The following is a 22,353-nucleotide window of genomic DNA, read 5'->3' as shown; positions in this document are numbered from 1 at the left end:
CTTTTTCTCTAACTGTAGCCCCTTCTGGATCAGAGTTAATGAATAACTCTGGTGGGCTAGCAGCTAGAACTCTTGGTTTGTTGTTTTCCATTGTAACCTAAGCAAGTGGAAGCATCTGAAACACACTTCTAGATTGCTCTTCCAGATCTGTCCTCCAGAGCATCAGTAGGCTATGTTTGGGAGTAAGTTTGATTCCATCACTCAAACTTCCTGTAGTGAGCTGTTGCTTTTTTTTCCTTCCTGCTCCTATCCCTGCACAAATTCTGTACAGGAGTCGACATCTGTGTAGAGATGAAGCAAAAAGGATCCTGCAGCTCCTCTCATTTATCCTGTTCTACCCAGATGTTCTTTGTACAGAGCAATGTTTCCTCTGGTTGTGGCTGAATGTTAATTCCCTTTCTTGTGTTCTTTTTAGTTGATCGTATTGTTGGACTGGATCAGGTAGCTGGCATGTCAGAAACAGCGTTGCCAGGAGCCTTTAAAACCAGGAAGGGTATGTTCCGAACAGTGGGACAGCTTTACAAAGAACAGCTGGCTAAACTGATGGCCACCCTGAGAAACACCAACCCCAACTTCGTCCGTTGCATCATCCCCAACCACGAGAAGAAGGTAAAAGAGGTTATAACTACTGCCCATGCAGTCATAGATGGACTTCCTTGGCAGGAAGTTGTTTTATCTTCCCAGTTTTTGCAACAAATCTTGTAGCGGTCCTATTTATTCAAGATCTCTCTTTACAGTTACCTTAAGTAATGTCACACTTTCCAGTTTGGGAGAGACTGATCTTTGCAGTTATTTCTAAGGTGGCATAGAAGCTTTTGATTTCTTATAACCAGAAAAAACAGAGAACCAGTTGCTTTACAAAAAAGGGGAGGAGGCAAGGTGTTAAGCCTCTTCTGTACAAGGTTACCGATATTAAGCAAATGTTTTTTTCCTTACCAGGCTGGAAAGCTCGACCCCCACTTGGTCCTTGATCAACTTCGCTGCAATGGAGTGCTGGAAGGAATCCGTATTTGTCGTCAGGGTTTCCCCAACAGAGTTGTATTCCAGGAATTCAGACAAAGGTAAAGACTAGGAAATAATCCGAATTAGTCTCTACCCTGCTATAAGTATATATATATACTCTTATATATATATATAAGTGTGAAAACTGAAGTACTTTGTTACCACTAAATCAATGCTGCTTTGAAAGGCACAAAGCTTCCCAAAAGTATCTTTGTCTTTTTCTCTACTAAGCATGGAGTTGTGCTAAGGAGCAGAGGACCCTATGCAAGTCTGCTGCTTCACGTTCTTTTGTCTACAGGTGCAATTTCTTGTTCTAGCAAGACCATTAGACATTGAAGTCAAAATGTGATAGGAACTAGTGCTTTTTGTTTCCATATATAACTATGTAATTAACCCAATGCATTCTGCTCTTCAGATATGAAATCTTAACTCCAAATGCAATTCCCAAAGGATTTATGGATGGAAAACAAGCCTGTGTGCTGATGGTAAGACATTCCATAAACTAAGGGGCACTGAATTGAATTTAAGGGATTCCTGTTCATTCTGTCTCAGAGGAATATAGTTTCTTCCTTTGAACTGGTATCGGTATCAACAACAAATCCTTTAAAGGAAGGGAAAGTTGGTTGGGGTGCCTTTCAGATTAGAATTGGGAAAAATTAAATATGAAGAATGAAGAGATGTATTCTTCTTAGGCAAGGAAGAGGACTTTTGGAAAGAAAAAAGTATTCCTTGCAGCATTGTTGTATCTTTGGGTACTGGATGTGCTGTTATATTAAATTATCGCCTTCTAATGTGTTTTCTGTCTTATATTGGCTCTGTTTCATGCTGTGCTTGGCTGAACTCCAAATCTTCTAATTAAACAGGGATTTTGCAGGAGTTAACAGTGTTGGCTGACCTGAGTGGGTTACTGTGGGAGAAAAGGGGTATCTTACAGCTGTGACACATGTTTCACAATGTGATGTGAAGCAATCTTTGCAATAAATGTATTCTTCTCTTTCTCTCATTTTAGATCAAAGCATTGGAGCTGGATTCTAACCTTTACCGAATTGGACAGAGTAAAGTGTTTTTCAGAGCTGGAGTCCTTGCTCATCTTGAGGAAGAGAGAGATCTGAAAATCACAGATGTCATTATTGGCTTCCAAGCGTGCTGCAGAGGCTACCTGGCCAGAAAGTAAGGATCAGATTTTACAAAATACATTATAAACATATGTATTTCTCCTCTTCAGGTGCAAGTTTCTCTTCCCCCCAAAAAAAAGCTGATTACCAATCGGTTTTTTTTGTCAGAAAGACCACAATTTGTTCATTGTATATATCAGCTGATAATGGTTTTAGAGTTGTCCAATCTCTGTAATACTTGAGTTCTAGCACTTGCAAGAAAACATACATGCTGCTGTCCTACATGCAGAGCAGTAAAGTTTATTTCCTTCCATAGGAACACTATACAGCAATACAGCAGGCAACTTTTTAGGTTTGGGTTTTTGGGGTTTTATTTTTGTGAAAGAGCTGCAAGCTACAAACGTGATTTCTCTGAAGCTGTTAGGTAGGACTGCAAATGGTACGTATCTAAAAACAAGAGTAGTATCTGTCAGGTACAGAACACCTCTGTTTTACATCTCCTTGTGGGGAAGTGAGAATGAGACTTCTAATATTGGAAGGTGCTAGGGAAAAACTTTTTAATACAGAGGAAATTGAGTAGAGGAAACAATAATCAACTTTACCTGGGCAGAAAAAGTCTTCAAAAAGCTGGAGGAATTTAGCTGCAAATTTTGATCTCCTTTTTTTTTTAAATTTTTTTTTTTTGAGGAGGGAACCTTATCATCTACAGTTATCCAAGAGGGGTCTTGATTGAGAGATTAGTGTCCCACTGGGGGTTCCTTTGTTATCTGATCTCCATTTTTTACTTTGTAGAGCTTTTGCCAAGCGCCAGCAGCAGCTGACAGCCATGAAGGTGCTCCAGAGGAACTGTGCTGCCTACTTGAAACTGCGGAACTGGCAGTGGTGGAGGTTGTTCACCAAGGTAATATTTTTTCCATTTATGAGAGTTTTGGTGTAAGTTTGTAGTTGTGATTTAAGCTTCTCAAGTTGAACCACAGCAAAAAAAAACCAGAACAACAACAAAAAAACACTTCCTTTCCAACTGAGCTTGCCTACAACTGCACCTTGATTCATTTAGATAGATAATATTGCGACATATTTTCTATCTGTGCAGTGTGCCTGTATAGAATAGTGCAAGGCTATGTGCAAGTAATGTGGAAAAGCAGAAGTCATGATTTAATGTTTTATGCATAGAGGAGGATTGCTAGCTTTGGTAGTATATCACTTCAGAGATTTGCTTTACTACATGGCTAGTCAATTTGGCTGGACAAAAATTGTTAACATGGAAAAAGAGATCTGTCATCTCTTCCTCCAGAATTATGAAAACACTGGAGTCTGATTCTGCTGTTAGATTTGCACAAGTTTATTTTTATAAAGACAATGAGCACATGAAGGAATGGTCTTTTTCCCACACTTGTGGGATTTTTTGCTCCTCAACTATGGAGACGTTGCAGCTAAGTCTAAGTTGAAAGTAGTTTCCTCCTTCCTATGAAGACTTCTAGGGTTTTTTGGTGGGGAAGCAGAGATGAGTGGTGGTGTTGTTTTCTTTACATTGACTGCCCGTGAACTATAATTTGCTCCACTGCATGGTGAAACTATTTTACTGTTATTACTGCTTACACCTTGAGTCCTGAAGTTTTTACCCATTGCTTTCCTGAATTATCCCATCCTGGAGGAAACATCAGTTAGTCAGGCTTAGTGGCAAAACAGATTGTATGTAGTCCTCTGTGATTCTCCTGTGGTTCATAACAAAGTAACTGGTCAGTCCTTCTGATACAGTACTTACAAAAAACATTGTTTTGTTGGATGCTTATCACATACAAGAGCATTTTGTCATGTTCTCAATGTTCATTAAATACATCCCAATCCCTTGGTTTCCTTTTCAGGTGAAACCCCTGTTGCAAGTAAGCAGACAGGAGGAAGAGATGATGGCCAAGGAAGAAGAACTAATAAAGGTTAAGGAGAAGCAGCTAGCTGCAGAAAATAGACTGAGTGAGATGGAGACATTCCAGGCCCAGGTGAGTTATGTATAAAACTCATTCTGTCTACTGTCTCAAGAGCTGTTCCTGTGCTTTAATGGTCTGATGCACAAGCTGCAGGATTCCTGCTTGCTGTAATATGTGACTTAGCTCTACCTTGTTCAGTTTTGCTTGCCCTTCTCCCCAGCTCAGTTTTTCCACCAGGTCATTTAGTACAGTGAATAACTATTGCCTTATTACAGCCATTATCTATAAAGTCTCCTTTGGCTGAGTATTATAGCAAGCTGGTTGAATTCAGCCTCATCGTAAATGGAATTATTTTTGTTTGGAACTCAGAAGGTGCAGCAGGCTTGTTTTTCTGCAGGGATGGTACTTACATTACTTTTTCAGGGGAAAACTAAATAATCAAACTGAAAACAAACAATCAAAACTAAACAATTTCAAACAGTCATGGTCTCTAGACCACGTGAATGTGGCTCTAACTTATAGTATAGGAGACAGCTGAAGTTGTTATGATATAACTGCAGAACACTGGGGTATATATCCTCAATTAATATAAATTGCTTAGTGCTTTGCTAAATTGGAGTTTGTCTTACTGTTGTTTCTGTTTTGTATACTATGAAGCTTATGGCAGAGAAGATGCAGCTACAAGAACAACTGCAAGCAGAAGCTGAACTCTGTGCTGAAGCTGAGGAGATAAGAGCCCGTCTGACAGCCAAGAAACAAGAACTAGAGGAAATTTGTCATGACTTGGAAGCAAGGGTGGAGGAAGAAGAGGAACGGTGTCAACACCTGCAGGCTGAAAAGAAGAAAATGCAGCAGAACATTCAGGTAATGCATTAGGAATGCCATCTCTGGTATCAGTAAACAGGCTAATAGGAGTCAGAGTGGTTTGTTTGTCTTATTTTGGAGGGAATCAGAAGAGAGAGAATAACAATAAAAGAAATACAATTGAAAAATCTATGCATGGGAAATAACAGGGCAGAACAATTCTGATGCCCCAGGCATTCAAACAGTCATCTGGAATGTGTCATTCCATTTTTGAAGGTGAAGGTTATGGCTACTTGTCAAATAACTGGACAAGTTTTTGCTTGAACCAGGTGTTTTGGGAACTGTAGTATTCTTTGCAACACAGTATTGTTTTCTTCTGCTGTAAATTTTATTTACTAAAGTGCAGTATGTTGCATCAAGTCAAGACAGAGAAGTCAATTCTGGAAAATGCTAATATCACCTTGTGGGAGGGGTGGAAAAAACATTGAAAATTAGAACTTGACTATTGTGCTGGTTATATTGGCCAGTAAGCAGCATTGACAAGTTCCTTGTTTTTGTGTTTGTGTTGTGAAGGAACTAGAGGAGCAGCTTGAAGAAGAGGAAAGTGCAAGGCAGAAGTTGCAGCTGGAAAAAGTGACCACAGAGGCCAAACTGAAGAAACTAGAAGAAGATGTGATAGTTCTGGAAGACCAGAATCTCAAATTGGCCAAGGTAAGACTCCTGCAGTTTTCCATGCAGACTAAAGATGTTCCAGTGACTCCCTTGGAGCTACTAGCCAAAGGCTGACCTTTTCCTTTTTATGGGAGGCTTATGAATTAATTCAGTCTAGTGATAAGCAGCCCTAACTGGAATTTGTTTATGAAATTAGATGCCTGTCTGTATTTTTCACAGATCAGTGTTATATATTTAAATACAGTTAGTCAAGTTAGCCTTGACTAACTAACAATAGGTGAGCAAATCTTTTCTGGTACATTGCTATGCCAAGCAGTATCAAGTTACTTCACAAACAGGCTTCCCTTTCGGCTTTGAAAGGGTTGTCAGATACAGATCTGTAAGCCACTGTTTATTGGAGTATTATCTGTAATCCTGAATGGATTTGTTTCCTTCCACGTTTCCTTGTTGCAGTAGTAGTCACTAATGACATGAATATCTTCTTTAAGCACGGTCAACTCTGAAAATTCTCCTGTAATTCCAGCAACTGCATTGACAATAACTTCCCAATTCCACAGGAAAAGAAACTGTTGGAAGACAGAATGTCTGAATTCACAACAAACCTAACAGAGGAAGAGGAGAAATCAAAGAGTTTAGCCAAACTAAAGAACAAGCATGAGGCCATGATCACAGACCTGGAAGGTGCCGTCTTTTAGTATATTTTAAGAAGTAGATCCTGCATAGGAATTGTTTGTTCAGTTTTGGGTGGTTTCTTGTTTAAAGCTGTGGAGTTTCAGTTTCATTTCTGAAGCTTGAGTCTCAGTCTGGTTTTTGAGGGGTTAAAAACTAGTCTATAGTGTGTATGCTATTGATTGGTTTGATAGAGCTGTTCAGTGGCTGGGTGAAGGTTATGTGCCTCATCAGCTGAGCCTATGATTTAAATAAAAAGCCTCTCCAAAGCAGCAGGCTAATGGAGAAGAGAAGCTGGTTCTCTTTCTTCTCCTACTGTGGAAGGGTCTCCACCTTTCTACTTCCAGCAGCATCATTTTGTCAGGGTTGGTGTGGGTTTTGATGCTCCATTTGTGCAAGTTCTTCAGAGTTCAAGCTAGATGCTCTTTATCGTGGGGCTGGCCAGGTCAACACAGCAGGAGATGGCCTATTTAATTGCAGTAAAAGGAGAGCAGTCCTTGTGCTCAGCATCACTTAATGAGTGTCGTGTGGTGTGGATGCTGGGAGAGACTAGCATTGTGCTTGTTATTTATTGTTTTTTTACAATGAAGCGGGGAAGGAGGTTTGGATATAAAATGAGGGAGAGGAAAATTGCACGCGTATCTTTTAAGTGCAAAATACGTGAGCCATCTGCATTATCCTGACAGAATAATGCACTCCAGCTAGTTTTTACGGTTGTATTACCAGGAAAGATATTATTGCCTGAATAGCTTTATTTTCTCTGCCTTGCACAGTGTTCTTTGAATGACTTTGTGTCATTGTGCAACTTACTTTGTCCTTGTCTGTATTAGAACGTCTTCGACGTGAAGAAAAGCAGAGGCAAGAATTGGAGAAGACTCGTCGAAAGCTTGAGGGAGACTCCAGTGATCTGCATGACCAGATTGCTGAGCTGCAGGCTCAGATTGCAGAACTCAAAATACAGCTGTCCAAGAAGGAAGAGGAGCTGCAGGCAGCCTTAGCTAGGTGAGAATCTGACCTATGGTACTGCCACATTCGTTAGGAGGTATTTCTTCTAGTCTTGTGTCACTTTGGAATGTTATGTATTTCAGTCTGTGAACTGTTAGGATTCATATCCTTAGCATCAGAGTTCTTTGGCTGTTACTCACTGCCACATTCTCTGTACAGAGCTAGGCTATCACTGCAACATGTGCTGTGGAAGTTTTGCTATAGGATTTCAGAGGGGGTTAAAAAATAGTAGCAGGGCGCTGTCTCTCTGTGGTAGGTGCTTTATTTGTCTATTCAGTGAAGTGTCCAACTTCCATTGTAAAATGGAACTTTTTCTTCTGCTTCTGTTTTGCTTCTGTTGTCAGTCTCTCTGTGTCCCCCTCTTTAAGGTAAGTAATTGTGCTCTGTCAAGTATTGAGAGTTAGAAATTAGAATTTTGTAGGTGATCTATGGATCAAAGTTTGAAAGTAATCGTGTAGAGCCTATCCATATCAGCTTTTTTTCTGGATTATTCTTGTAGGGCAGGTGGTTTTCATTTATGTATGCTTTATATCTGGCTCTGACCAAAACTCTTATCTTAAACACAGGGTGGAAGAAGAGGCAGCTCAGAAGAACATGGCCCTGAAAAAGATCAGGGAACTTGAGTCCCAGATCACTGAGCTGCAGGAAGACCTGGAGTCAGAGAGAGCTTCCAGGAACAAAGCCGAAAAACAGAAGAGAGACCTGGGAGAGGAGCTGGAAGCATTGAAAACAGAGCTAGAAGATACTTTAGATTCTACAGCTGCTCAGCAGGAGCTCAGGTAACTACAATACGTAGTTGTGTTGTATGGTCTGGTTTTGTTCTTGACTTCTTTATTAAAATAAGTGCAAGTCTTTGTCAGAGCATGCTGGTTAGCAGCCTCCAATGGCTACAGAAGGAGACTGTGCAAGCTGTAGTCAAGACTGCGTTCCATTGTCTGGTGTAAGGAAGTTAGTTTGTTCTGTAACCCTAGTGGTGGTGATACCCAAAACATTCACACTTTCACATTCGATTGTTAGTGTAGTGAGCTTGTACTTAAGAAGGGTACAAAGATAAGTGCTAACTTTGAGAAATGTATTTGTAGCGTGTAGGGCTAACCAAACCTTGGTGTTCTTCTGCATTAGAGATGCTGTTTGCGGATATGCACATCCGTTTGATTCTCTCCTTGCCATCTACATAAGAGCTGTGAATTTTGCAGGTCAAAGAGAGAACAAGAAGTAACGGTTTTGAAGAAGACCCTTGAGGATGAGGCGAAGACACATGAGGCTCAGATCCAAGAGATGAGGCAGAAACATTCACAAGCCATTGAAGAACTGGCAGAGCAATTAGAGCAAACCAAACGGGTATGTGGAACAGGGAGTGCAAGACCAAAGCAGTCAGCCTCTCTGAAGTGAATGAAGTGATAGCTGCTCTGTTGCAGTGTCTTAATACATGATGCAAATGCTCTTCATTCCTTGGTAGATCATTTTGTACTATGGAGCATATTATAGATGTATAAATAGTTGCATTCATTCATTTGTTCCCATCAGGCATCTTCTACTGAATAGCCAAGATACTGTTTAGTTCTTTTCACTTCTAGCATTTGTTGAACTGTACAACCTTTAATTTGAAACTCTGATGGTGCAAGACTATCTCCTTTATTGTTGTCTGCTCTGATTGTTTAATTGTCTCCTGCTTATCAGGTGTTCATATTGTTTTTTTCTGAATGAGCAGTCTAAGACTTAGCTGTAAAACATGCAACATTGGTTTGTTGGAATAATTTGGAGGGGGGAAAAAAACGTAATCACTCACTGGATGTATTCTGCTGTATCTTCAGTCTAAGGTATTTTGTTGTTATTTCCCTCCCCCTCCAGGTGAGAGCAAATCTTGAAAAAGCAAAACAAGCCCTGGAAAGTGAAAAGGCTGAACTGTCCAATGAAGTGAAGGTACTTCTGCAAGGCAAAGGGGATGCAGAGCACAAGAGGAAAAAAGTAGATGCTCAGCTCCAAGAACTGCAGGTGAAATTTACAGAAGGTGAAAGAGTAAAGACAGAATTGGCTGAGAGAGTGAACAAGTTGCAGGTGAGTGGCATGGGTTTTCCTTAGCTTCTGTTGTAGCCAGAGAATAGAGAGGAAAGAAGGTTATAGGGTGGTACCTTCTTGTGGTTAATTTGAAAATCTCTTGTTCCTCCAGAGGATCTTTATCCTCTGCTTTTTTGTAGGAACTTTTTCCTATAAAAAAGCACAGACATAGTTTGCTTCCCAAGGACTCAGCAAACTCCTTAACTCATTATCAGCTCAGGCCATTAGGACTGGTGTCATTAATGAGCAGCCACCAAAAGGTGCTTCCCTTCAGCGTGCAGCAGTTTGTACTGTACAGTTCCATAACCTTTCAGCTACTTGTGAGCCTAGAGTGGCACAGTCTGGTGATTTGGAAGAATGTATCTTGATAGTTTGTAATGTGGTTGATGGTGAAGAGAGGTGGCTAAAGGGAGATGCTGAAATTCAGGATTTTTTCCAGCTCTCTTCAAGATAAACAATACCTTTGGTTCACACCAAGCATTGCCTATCATTAGGGCTATCGTTAGGTGTTTAGCATTGCTGGTGTATGCATACTCTTCTGGAGTCTGAAAATGTAATTTGGAGTATCTACATGCAGTCCTGAAGCAAATCACATGTGATAAAGAGATTTAAAGACAAAAGGTTGTTGCAGTTGAGTCTCTTTTGGATTCTTTGTATTTCATCCCTAGGTACCTAGAAATGACACATTTCTTCTCCCAGGAGATGATACGCATGCCTTACTTTTGAGAAGTGCCTTGTTTTTCACATTCAGGTCTTGCAGCTGTTCCTGGCTTTCTTCATCTTGCTGATGCATTTAATAAGTGATACTCTCATCTCTCCTGCAGGTTGAGCTGGACAATGTCACAGGCCTTTTGAACCAGTCTGACAGCAAATCAATCAAATTAGCAAAGGACTTCTCTGCTCTGGAGTCACAGCTTCAGGATACTCAGGTGAGAGCTCTGGAAGCCAAGATATCCATATCATCTGTATAACTTACATCCACTGTCTGTTACAAATGGTCTCAACTAAAGTGAGAAAGCAATCTGGACTGCTGTTAACTGACTATACAACACTTCAAAGGATTGAATCTGGCTGTTTTGCTAAGGGGCTGTGCAGCATGGTGTTGAGAGCATTACTGATGAAACGAGCTCTTTCTCTTCCTTCTGCTTCTTCAGTATATGGAACACACATAACTTTCCATGTCTTAGAATTAGAAGTCTTCCTCTATCACCCTTCTGCTCGGGAGTTCTTTGTTGCTAGTACTGAGCTGCAATGCTAGATTCTTGTGTTTGATGGGCTTTTTTTATTTCTCTGTTCATGATTTCCAATAGATCCATAAAGTTATCCCATTGGATAAGTTAGTAAGTTAGAAGCTAGTATATTGTTGGTGCCCCAAGTTGGTAAATGATCACTGTCTTAGAATTCTGCTATGAGTAAAGTTGTTCTTAACCATGCTAAATCACTTTAGCCTATTGTCCATTTCTGTGGTAATAAACTTCAAAAATATTCCTGCTGGAGAGAATGACTGAGGATGGTGAGCCTTGTAAACCAAGGAGATGTACTGAGTTCCTCTGGGGTGCTTGTGTTGTAGGAGCTGCTGCAGGAGGAGACTCGCCTAAAGCTGAGCTTCAGCACTAAACTGAAGCAAACAGAGGATGAAAAAAATGCTTTGAAAGAGCAACTGGAAGAAGAAGAGGAGGCGAAGAGAAACCTAGAGAAGCAGATCTCTGTTCTTCAGCAACAGGTACAGTCTACCTTCCATAAATCAAACACTTGGGAGGAGAGGAAGTGCAATTCTAATTTGAAGGAAGTAAAATGTAAATGAGGAATGGGCATCTAATGAGAGAACCTTTGATGGACAAGGGTGATCCTGCTTACTTGATTGAGTCTCAGATAATGATCTTACTGTAGATTTCTACCCAGGAATTCCTTTGGAGTCATTGATACAGTGTTGATGATTGTAGGTGATTCCTTCAGAACTCAACAGGCCTATTTCCTCAGCTCATCTAGTGCTAGTATACCACATACAGTGTTGTGCTACATGTGGTGAGATTCACATGCAGTCTTTTCTGTTCTTCAGGCAGTAGATGCCAGGAAGAAGATGGATGATGGTCTGGGCTGCCTTGAAATAGCAGAAGAAGCCAAGAAGAAGCTGCAAAAGGACTTGGAGAGCTTAACCCAGCGTTATGAGGAGAAGATAGCTGCATATGACAAGCTGGAAAAAACAAAGACCCGCCTGCAGCAAGAGCTGGATGACATTGCTGTGGACCTGGATCATCAGCGCCAGACAGTTTCCAACCTAGAGAAGAAGCAGAAGAAGTTTGATCAGGTATGACTTCAGTGTCAATCTGTTCAGTGTAGGTACATCTGACTAGGCAGGTTTGCCTCTTAAGAATATCTAAACAGTGCTGTTTGGAGAATGCACGTTTATTTCTAAACTCAGGTACAGCACATAAAGTGGAGAGAAGCTGTCATAGAGGGAAACTTGTTTCTTGCACAAGAAATTTAGTGATGCGCCTTTTCCCAAAGGGCTAACATTTATACTGATAACAATATCCAGTTGTAAATGCTGGCTGCAGTTTTTGAGGGGCTGTTTGGAACTGATATGTTGGATGCCTAGGGAATCAGAGGTTTATTCACATGGGGTCAGCACATTATTGGAGATGGGATGGTATGCATTCTCTGAAGACAGGTTTTCTTGATTCTTTCTGTCTGAGGCAGAATGCTACTTAGAAGGCAAAAAACAGAAAAGATGCATGTTTGCCTTGTTCAGAATGGCTTAGTGATTTCTCAAAATACTAATGCTGTGCTCTTGTAGCTCTTGGCGGAGGAGAAGAACATCTCAGCCAAATATGCAGAAGAGAGAGACCGTGCTGAAGCTGAAGCCCGTGAGAAGGAGACAAAGGCCCTCTCCCTGGCCAGAGCCCTTGAAGAAGCCATAGAACAGAAAGCTGAACTGGAACGAGTCAATAAGCAGTTCCGCACTGAGATGGAAGACCTGATGAGTTCAAAGGATGATGTTGGGAAAAGCGTAAGTATGGAGCTAAGGAGTCTGTGCAGGACATGTCACAAAGACATTACTGTTAGTTTGATGCTGCAGAATACTTATGCTGGTGTGAACATGGTGAATAGTAGTAGAGAGAACTGAATGCTTTGAGGATTTGTGAATATTACATTTGTATTACATTAGTGAGCAGGAAAGTTGAGTAGAAAGAGCCTGGAAATTACCCAGATGACATAGTGTTAGAGACTTGTATTGTGTGAGATGAATTAGAGGCTGTGGCACAGTGAAAGTCAGCCTTTTCTCTTGCATAGCTGGTGATGGGACTAGAGGGAATGGATTCAAATTGCACCAGGGGGTGGGGTCAGCTTGGTTATGAGGAAAAATTTATTCTCAGAAAGATTGGTCAGGGACTGGAATGGATTGCCCAGGGAGGTGGTGGAGTCACTGGCCCTGGAGGAGTTCAAGAAACGTTTAGATGTGGTACTGAGGGACCTGGGTTAGTGGGGAGGTATTGGTGGTAGGTGGATGGTTGGACTTGATGGCCTTGGAAGTCATTTCCAACCTTAGTGCTTCTGTGTGGAAAATGCAGGGAATAGTTGACAGTGGAACACGGTAACCCAAATATTTCATAATAAGGAAAAGATTGTGAAAGCAGGAAGGAAAAGATTAAAAAAAATCATCATTAGAAGTTAAAATTACTTTATTGAACTTTGTCAGAATCAGGGGTGTCTGTATACCTCTGGTAAGTCATTTGGGACTGCACTTACAAATACTTCTTCTCCTGATCACCACACATAGATGACCAGAGTTAATGGTAATCATAATCCATGTGGCAGCTTGGGATCAGAGAGGTATCCCTGCATTAATATAAGGAACAAATACAGTGTCCTTGTGTCTTGTCTAGAGTAGTGGCTGCTCTCAGGCTTTTTTGTTCTTAGGATAGGTGAAACTGTCCTCTTTGAGGAAACCTTGTATGTGGTACTGTGCTGTAGGTCCATGAGCTGGAGAAGGCTAAGCGAGCCCTGGAGCAGCAGGTGGAGGAGATGAAGACGCAGCTGGAAGAGCTGGAGGATGAACTGCAGGCCACAGAGGATGCCAAACTGCGGCTAGAAGTGAACCAACAGGCCATGAAGGCACAGTTTGACCGAGACCTCCTGGGACGTGATGAACAGAATGAAGAGAAGAGGAAACAGCTGATTAGACAAGTAAGAATTGCCTTGTAAATCCTGAAAGTGTTCTGCAAAGGCATTTATGCCCAAGGATGGCTAAGACAGTGCCAGTACATACATTGTTGTTAATGATAACTCTCCAGTCAGTGCTACAAAGGCTTTCCCTTGTGTGCATGATTTTTCAGATAGCCTTTGCCTATCTGAAGATCCTGTGTTGCTTTATTAGTGAGGAATGTTAGCCCTCATCCGTCTGCCAGCAGGGATTAGAAGAAGTCACGTGCTTGCACTTGAGTGCAGTTTGTAAGGTGGATGTGAAAAGCAGCTTTGGGGAAATCAAGAAGCTGAAACGCTGATGCCTGAATTTCTGTGTACAGGTGCGGGAGATGGAGGTGGAATTGGAAGATGAACGAAAACAGCGTTCCATTGCTGTGGCTGCCAGGAAGAAACTAGAGCTGGACCTGAAGGATCTGGAAAGCCACATAGACACTGCTAACAAGAACCGCGATGAAGCCATCAAGCAGCTCCGCAAACTGCAGGTGAGGAACTGCAATTGTTTTAGTTGTCAGCATAAAGCATATTTACCTAGGGAAATGAGATACAAGATTTCACCTCATGAGAACCATGCATCAGTGTCACAAGAGCAGCAACTTGGTAGCAGTTTACCAGGAAAGATTTATTGGCATTTCAAATATCTTTCTAACCCCCTTCTGCCTGTTTAATTCCCTGAGAGACGAGCTGCTGGGAAAGTCTGCTCGAGCGCTTGCCTCATATCAGTGTTTCAGTAAAGGATTATGGAGTTGCAGAGCTAGAGAGACTTAAAAGATGATGTAGGCCTTCTCCCGCCTGAAACAGTTCTGTCATACCGTTCTAATTCTTACAGGCATGTGTCTGATCCGTTTTGAGGAAAAACGCCAAATCCTCCCTTAGGCCATCCATTCCACTGCTTCACTAGAAAGCTTCCTGTACTCCTCCCTCCCCGTATCTAAGAATTGTTTTCCCCTGCAATTTAAGCAACTCTGTTTACTTCAATTACAACTTCTCCTTGTTTCTTGTGAAATGAAATGAGATGATTCCTTCATTTTACAGCAGCCTTTTAGGTAGCTGAAGACTAATGTAGTCCCCATTTCCACTTTCCCTCCCTGTATTTCCTGTAAGGTAAATGTAAGCATTTGTTCATGCAGATGCTCTGAAGTCCATCCATTTTTGTCCTCCTTTTTCAGGCACAAATGAAGGATTACATGCGGGAACTGGAGGACACGCGCACCTCCAGAGAAGAGATTTTGGCTCAGGCCAAAGAGAATGAGAAGAAGCTGAAGAGCATGGAGGCAGAGATGATCCAATTGCAGGAGGTAATGGCATATGCATAAAAGTCAAGGGTTTGTTTGTTTTCTTGACCAGGAACCAAGCGTGGCAGCTTGAGCTTGAGCAGTTGTTCTTTTCCTTTCTTTTGTGTTGTTTTTTTCATTCTGTTCAACTACGAGGTCTGTTTCTAACTGCAGAATTCGGTCCTTTCTTGACAGCTGCAATAGGAGTGATGCAAAACAAAGGAAGTTGTGAAGTAGGAGGGAAACAAATGGTGTCTTATAATTCAGTCTGGATCTAGCCAGAGGCTGTACCACCCATTACTGTTAACTTCTTTTTCCTGTGCTGCATTAGTTGGTCGCTTCCCATTGCATCAGTGACCGTCTCGTTTCCATTCCAGGAACTTGCAGCTGCTGAGCGTGCCAAGCGCCAGGCCCAGCAAGAAAGGGATGAGCTGGCTGATGAGATTGCCAACAGCAGTGGTAAAGGGTGAGTAATGTTCCCTGCTCAAGGGTGGAGGAGCTGGTTGGAGAAAATACTTTGCAGGCTGTTATTTTTATGTAGGCTGCAGTTTGTACTGCATCCTCTGTGCTTTCGGAAGACAGAGCTTGTTTTATAAAACAAGAGGTGGCAGGTTTTCCCCCAAGTCATTAATGCTGCCAACATCACGTGAATGTTTGTGTGTCCTGCAGAGCACTGGCCATGGAGGAAAAGAGACGCCTGGAGGCCCGGATAGCACAGCTGGAGGAAGAGCTGGAAGAAGAACAGGGCAACACTGAGATAATCAATGACCGGCTCAAGAAGGCAAATCTTCAGGTACTTATGCAGGCTGGATGTGTGAGCAGAGGCTCTCTAACCTGTGTAAATTGTCAGGCTGTGCTCTGGAAAATGCCAGCTGCTCTGTGGATGTTATGGGCCCTGGGAAGTGTATAGACATGAGCAAGGTAAAAAACACCTGAATGCCACAACAAAAAAGGCGGTGGGCAGTTGGAGCTCATGTTAACTCACTAGTTCTGATCCTGGAGTATGAGGTGATTTTGGTAGCTGGAACCATCTCCAAAGTTTTTCAGGAATTTCCTTTTGTTTTTTTCCTTTCTTTTTTTTTTCTTAATTGAGGGACTCTGAGAAATATGATCTGTAGTCTGTTTTTCTGCCTTGGCATGCTGAACAGTGCCACAGTGTGTTTGGAAAGAGTCTTTTCCGCCAGTTCTATGCTTCTTCAAATGGACTATCCATATGGAATTTGTTAGGCTGCTATAGAAACGGTGATCCTAATCTGCCTGTTCTCTGCTGTGCTTTATCTTTCCGACTTTAGGAGTCAGGCACGCTGTTCTGTTAGCTCTCTAAAGCCAAGAAGTTGGCTGATGGTTTTCCAAGTGGTGGCTCTACTCCAAAGAACATAACTCTCTCCTTGACTATCAGCCAGAGCGCTGGATTGGAAGTGGATTGAGTTTTTGCCCTTTTGTCTTTGAAAGTCAGTAGTTTCAGGCTGCTTCTTTGTTGTTGAAGCAGACATAGACAGCAAGTAAGCGATAGATCGCTAAAGCACTAGAGCACGTGTATTGAATCCACTTGCCTTCAGGACGGATGCAGTTCTCTAGGACTGGTAGTTATTGCGTTAAGTGCCAAACTGCTCCTTCACTCGGGAGAGGCACATGATTGGCAAACATAGTCCTAAGAGAAGGTTGATAAGCCTGTTTTTCAAGTAATTACTTTTAAAAAAATTGGAATAAGCTAAGAAGTTTTGAGTAGTAGTCTGCATCTCTGCCTACAGACAGCTCCTCCTGTAGCAGTTATTCCAGGTGTTCAGCTCACCCTGAGGGTCCTTTTTCTTTGCATGTCAGCATGTGTCTGAGAAACAAATCAGCCTTTCACACTGGGACACCTGATATACAAAGGGCTGCTTCTCTCCACAGATTGATCAGATGAATGCCGACCTGAATGCTGAGCGCAGCAACGCACAGAAGAATGAGAATGCTCGCCAGCAGATGGAGCGCCAGAACAAGGAGCTTAAGCTTAAGCTGCAGGAGATGGAGAGCGCAGTGAAGTCCAAGTACAAGGCTACCATCACAGCCTTGGAAGCGAAGATAGTGCAGCTGGAAGAGCAGTTAGACATGGAGACCAAGTATGTCCTAGCCAGAACTCTGGTTGTTTTACAAGCACCCGCCCTCTCAGGAATTTTAAGCCCTTCTGAGCAAATTCTACCTTGTCTGTATGAGGGCCTCATCATAGAGGTACTGGGTGGTGCATCCTTGCTCTCATTGTAGAGTCCTTTTTGCTTCAGCCAAACTCAACCAGTCCTAAAGCTGCAGCTGTGATGCGCTGTTGCTGTTCCTCTGTAGCGTCAGGAGAAGTGTCTGTGGTGCCAATACCTTTTAGTAGCTTTTAATCATCTCTAGGAAACCTTGCTTCCCATCCATTTTTTTTCTTTCTTCTTTTGTAATCAAAAATTAGTGTGATTTCTGATATCCTCTTTGTTTCTAACTTACCTGTGTCAGGTCTTGATGGGGGGACAGCAGGGGGTAAATTCATATCTGAGCTGTTGCTGTATTTCTGTGCAGGGAGCGCCAGGCTGCCAGCAAGCAAGTGCGCCGTGCTGAGAAGAAGCTGAAAGATATATTGCTGCAGGTGGATGATGAGAGGCGTAATGCTGAGCAATTCAAAGATCAGGTGTGTTTGGTTACCTACAGCATTGTGCAGTCTGCTGGTGGGAGGGTTCCTCTCCTATGGTCGAGGCATCCTCTGTATTTAAGAGGAAAAGCTTGGAGCTGCCAAGTCCGAGGCAGCTTCTTTCAGGAAGGAGAGACTTGGGAAACTGTCCTTATTGCCACTGTAACTGCTGTGCTGTAAGCGAGGGAGCGCTGATCTCTTTCCCTGCCCGTTCTCAGGCGGACAAGGCGAACATGCGCTTGAAGCAGCTGAAACGCCAGCTTGAGGAAGCAGAAGAGGAGGCCCAGCGAGCCAACGCGTCCCGCAGGAAACTCCAACGCGAACTGGACGATGCCACTGAAACAGCTGATGCCATGAATAGAGAGGTCAGCTCCCTCAAGAGCAAACTCAGGTAAGACAGAGCGTTTTGTGCGGTACCTTGGCACCCGGCACAGCATAGGCTTGCTGTAGCCACCCACAGCAAACAGTCTGTTTCCTTTTTCCCAAGCCTGCCGTGTCTGGTGTGTGGGGTGAATCTGGTGTTACTGATGTGATGTCTGTCCTTCCCTAGGCGCGGGGACCTGCCCTTTGTTGTCACACGTCGGCTTGTCAGGAAGGGCACAGGAGAGTGCTCCGATGAGGAAGTGGATGGCAAGGCAGAAGCTGGTGATGCCAAAGCTACTGAATAAGTCCTCTCATTTTGCCCAGGTTACACACGATGGAACAACCCATCCACCCTCCCCTTTTCCATTGGACTTTCTGCAAACCCTCTCCTCTTAAATTGGCTGGGGATCTGCAGAGCAAGTCCGGCTCTGTGTATCTGGAGCCATTGGGCATCTGCGTTCCTCGTTTCCTCCTCTTTTCCAGTTTCCTAATCCTCTTTGTATTTAATGCCAAAGAGTTGGGGCTCTGAAATCTGAACGGCAGTTTGGCATCTTCAAAGTCGTGTAGAACTGTCTGTGCCACGTCTGCTGATGAATCCTTACACAATTTGGAGGGAGTGGGGTTAGGGAAAGATTATTTTTGCTGTAAATCTCCTTTTTGTCTTCAGATGCTAGCTGCAGGGAAGCTCCTTCCTGTATTCTTTCCCCTCCCTCTTTGTTTGCTTTCGGCAATCGTGTTCAGTGACCTCAGACTTCTGCCTCTTTTCATCTGCCCACCCACACGGTTTGGGAGCAGTTTCAGGAAAAACGGTGTGCTTTGGCCATGGCAACTCAGCCTTTCTTCTTTCACACGATTCCAGGGAGGGGTGAAGAGGGAAACAACCCCCACCCCAAACCCAAAACCCCCCCGGGACTACCTGGAGGACTTGCCAAAGTTGTCTTTTTTACAAAACAACTTCCTTCCCCTTTCTTTTTTTCTCCCCTTCCCTCCCCCCTCCTCCTCATTTTTACTGTCTGGACAGATCTCTGAAGTGCAATGATGTCCTGTTAGTGTCTCTGCCTCTGAGCGGTTTCATCTAAGGTAGCGTGGACCAGTAGTTGATGACAGGCTGGGGAAGCAGAATGATGTCCTTGTGCTTGTCTGAGAATCTCTAGGGGACCAAATATATTTAATGGCAATAGAATCTAGGGGAATTTAATAGGGTAGCGGGCAGAGGGTGGGGATGAGGGGAGGGAAATCCCTCTTTTATTGACATGTCCGAGCCTCTTGCACCTGCTCTGTAACCAGGGGTTGGGATTAGTTATTGTGCACCATTGACTAAGAGTATATTAAAAACCCTTTAATCTGCACAGGTATATGTAAGGCCTTTGTATCTCTCGTAATAAGTAATTAAGATAAAAAAATAAAGGTCTTTATCACTGCCTTTCTATTGGGACCATGGTTATATAGAGATAGTCTTTACTTTTCTACACCGTACACTGGTTGCTGGATTTACCTGTATTCTTAACCATATTGTATATGCTGCATTTAGACCTACTTATGAGCAAAGTAAAGATAATTAAGGCTGGAGCACTGTGCTGTCTGCCTGGAGCGCTCTGAGTGCAAGAGCCTCGTGTCCCAATTGCTGTCACAAGGAAATTTTAATTTCTTTTTTTTTTAATTTTTTTTTTTTATATATATATAAATATATATATATAAAATAAAAGTGCCTTAGCATGTGCCTCAGCTGTGTGTCACCACTACAGTCAGTAATGGATTACTGGTGCTCCACTGATGTTACCAATAAAGATTATCCATGTGCTGCAGTCTATGTGCCTGCGTTGCCGTTCCCTCCTTCCCTGGCCACACTGAGGATGGCGTGCACCGCTCCCAAAGCACCACGTGTGTCCTCAGAGCATCGGCCTGGCCCTGGCAGTGGAGCCGCACAGCTCTGATGCTGACATTGGATGCTGGTGTATTGCTGTGGCGGCCGGCAGTGGCCAATGATGTGGACTTTGGAGGAAGGTGACACAGGTGTGCTGTGAGTGTCCGTGTTTCAGAAGGCGGTATTTTGCAGCTACAAACAGCTCAAATCTGCTGGAGCAGCCCCAACCGCTGCCTCCGCTGCATCACACCTGTAGTTGGGCCGGGGCCTGATCTTACAGCTCATCCGTGGGCCTGAAATCGTCTCCAACAGGCTGAGGTTTAAAGCTTGGTGAGAAAGGAGCCGAGCAGCGGTGAGCGGGAGCGCTGGGGCTGCTGGAAAATGAGAATGCAGCCTGCAGGAAAACAGCAAGAATCAAAGTCTGCTGCCTCCAGGGGGTGGCATTTGTCTAAGCAGTGCTGGGAGGGGAATCAGTATAGACTCTAAAGCCTGAGCTGGGGAGAGTGGAATAAAGCAGGGCAGACATGGATTGTGTGTGATGGGTGGTGTGCTGGAGCTCTGCCTGTTGATCCTACCTCAGGGCTGACTGCAGTGGCTATTGGAAGGACCCAAATGAGAAGGGAGCACGTGGATGTAGCTCTAGATGATGGAGTGGCTGGCTGTGCCATTGCAAACATTCCCATCCCTGCACCAGGCTTGTGCTGCCTCAAAGGTTCATGGGTCTGCTGTAAACCAGATCATTAAATATAATAACCCTGGCTAAAAATAGTCCTCCTGGTGATGCAGGCTACAGCATGCACTTGTTGTAGCAGCAGAACGGAGCGGGCAGGGTGATCAGCTGCAGGGATGTGGAGGCATAGGGCCAAACCTGCAGCATCCCCTCCTGTGCGGAGGGCACGTGTCTTCTATCAGAGCTGCTTTCAGCTGGGCCCCAAGACACAGCCCCTGACCCGCCAGGCTTGGGATGAGGATTTTGCCTTCCTGCATTTCTTCCCCAGCCATCTCAGATTCCTGCTCTGGCACTTGAGACCCCTTGAACAGCTTTGGATGCAAAACTTGCTGTTGGACCTCATATAGCAGAATTCCCAGCTCCAGAACAGAGAGTTTATACTGGTTGATGGCTGCTTGCTGTCCGCATGCACCTTTTTTTTTTTCCTTCCCCTGATGCCCACAGTGGGCACAAAAGCAGAAGGAAAAGCCTCCAGTCCTGAACTTGTGACTCCCCAGACCTTGCTGCCATTCTGAGCCTGCGTGGTTCAGCAAACAGCTGAGCAGCAAAGGGGAAAGAGAGCTGTGAAGGAGATTCTTTTTAGCCCAGAGAATCTGTGGGTGCCCCATCCCTGGAGGTTCAAGGCCAGGTTGGATGGGGCCATGGGCAGCCTGAGCTGGGGGTGGCAGCCCTGCCCATGGCGGGGGTTGGGGCTGGGTGGGCTTTGAGGTCCCTTAAAGCCCAAACCGTTATAGGATTCAATGATCCTACGATACACAGCTCAAGCAATGAGGGCCTGGCTCATCAGGGGAGATGCCGGCATCTCCATCACTGGCATGGGATGCTTTCAAGTCTGCAACATCCAAATGCACAGAGAAGGCCGGTTAACGAGCAGTGAGGTGAGAGCGGGGACGTTTTTGCCTGGATTACTCTGCCTGCTCTGCTCACAGCCTGGGATGCTGCCACCTGCACGGCAGGCTCTGGCCCAGCGCTATTGCTATCACTCAGCCCCAGGGACGAACAAGAGAGGGAAAATGGAGAAGTGATGATGATGGAGCAGCTGGCTTCACTCTTCTGTTTTACTCATCATTTAGCCCTGTGCTGTTAATTAATCTGAAATTATACTGCAGGGGGCTTCATCCGGCACGGCCTTAATTGACTTTTGATGGAAACCTCGCTCAAGAGGGTGCTCTGACAGGGCGCATCGCTCAGGATAAGTGGATCGCTCTCCTAAACCCTGTTCTTAGGGAGGGAGACACAGCTCCCACACCTGACCATAATGCTGGGCTGAAGTGGAGCTCTGCAGACAGCTGAGGGGGTGGTGGTGCCCAGCGGGGAGGTTTGCCTGGAAGCAGCACAGTGCCAAGCAACACAGCCAGGGGCCATGTTGCGCAGCTGGGCCTAAAGCAGGCTGACCCCTACCTTTCACGGCATTATTAAGGCTGGAAAAGACCTCTAAGATCACCTGGTCCAACCGCCAGCCCATCCCCACCATGCCCACTGACCACGTCCCTCAGTGCCACATCCACACGGTTCTGGAACAACTCCAGGGACGGTGACTGCACCACCTCCGTGTGCAGCCTGTGCCACTGCAGCACTGCTCTTAACTGAGAAGTTGTTCCTAATATCTGACCTGAACTTCCCCTGAATTCACCTTTGGGTGCAGTGATGGCTTGATGTGGGGATAAGAAACAGCTCTTGGAGCTGTGATTGAAGAAACGTGCTTCCTACTCTTTGCTCCTGCTGTATCCAGGGAAACATCCTGTGTGCTGCCTTACAAAGCAACATCACACAGTGCAGAGCCCACCTTCTACTTTCTTTCCCAGGTGCTGCAGCAGGGGAAGCATCCTTCCTACAGCATGTTCCAAGGCACTGGAGCCACCTCTTCCCTCCAGAGCCCATTTTCCATCCCTACCCTGCTCAAGGAGCAGGACAGAGGCCTGGCCATGCCACTATGAGATGCTGCAGCCTCCTGGGGCCAGCTGATGGGCGCATGTCAGAAGCTGCTTTCAGTTCCTCCTCAGCACTTCCCCATGCAACTCA

The 22,353-nt window shown here is 44.2% G+C and overlaps 1 protein-coding gene across 2 annotated transcripts in view; it reads left to right on the top strand.

Annotated features, from left to right (window-relative positions):
* MYH9 (myosin heavy chain 9) overlaps positions 1–19,542 on the top strand; it is a 65,589-nt gene extending 46,047 nt beyond the window's left edge. The window contains exons 16-41 of one of the 2 annotated variants that reach the window (XM_015862207.3): positions 416–609; positions 940–1,061; positions 1,418–1,487; positions 2,012–2,172; positions 2,910–3,018; positions 3,983–4,114; positions 4,700–4,906; positions 5,420–5,557; positions 6,076–6,199; positions 7,018–7,189; positions 7,759–7,971; positions 8,389–8,533; positions 9,044–9,250; positions 10,075–10,179; positions 10,821–10,973; positions 11,310–11,558; positions 12,048–12,260; positions 13,226–13,438; positions 13,777–13,938; positions 14,623–14,751; positions 15,105–15,193; positions 15,397–15,520; positions 16,621–16,829; positions 17,266–17,374; positions 17,593–17,765; positions 17,925–19,542. In XM_015862207.3, coding sequence (XP_015717693.2) covers positions 416–609; positions 940–1,061; positions 1,418–1,487; positions 2,012–2,172; positions 2,910–3,018; positions 3,983–4,114; positions 4,700–4,906; positions 5,420–5,557; positions 6,076–6,199; positions 7,018–7,189; positions 7,759–7,971; positions 8,389–8,533; positions 9,044–9,250; positions 10,075–10,179; positions 10,821–10,973; positions 11,310–11,558; positions 12,048–12,260; positions 13,226–13,438; positions 13,777–13,938; positions 14,623–14,751; positions 15,105–15,193; positions 15,397–15,520; positions 16,621–16,829; positions 17,266–17,374; positions 17,593–17,765; positions 17,925–18,042 — 4,040 coding nt within the window. In that variant the 3' untranslated portion in view covers positions 18,043–19,542. Of the gene's footprint in view, positions 1–415; positions 610–939; positions 1,062–1,417; positions 1,488–2,011; positions 2,173–2,909; positions 3,019–3,982; positions 4,115–4,699; positions 4,907–5,419; positions 5,558–6,075; positions 6,200–7,017; positions 7,190–7,758; positions 7,972–8,388; positions 8,534–9,043; positions 9,251–10,074; positions 10,180–10,820; positions 11,040–11,309; positions 11,559–12,047; positions 12,261–13,225; positions 13,439–13,776; positions 13,939–14,622; positions 14,752–15,104; positions 15,194–15,396; positions 15,521–16,620; positions 16,830–17,265; positions 17,375–17,592; positions 17,766–17,924 lie in introns of both variants that reach the window. The other variant, XM_085519227.1, reaches the window with a different exon arrangement.
* Positions 19,543–22,353: the final 2,811 nt, after the last annotated feature.

This window comes from Coturnix japonica, chromosome 1, assembly GCF_054131305.1.
Source record: "Coturnix japonica strain WE chromosome 1, WE-NBRP24, whole genome shotgun sequence".
NCBI lineage: Eukaryota > Metazoa > Chordata > Aves > Galliformes > Phasianidae > Coturnix > Coturnix japonica.
This window is presented reverse-complemented; position numbering and strand designations above follow the sequence as displayed.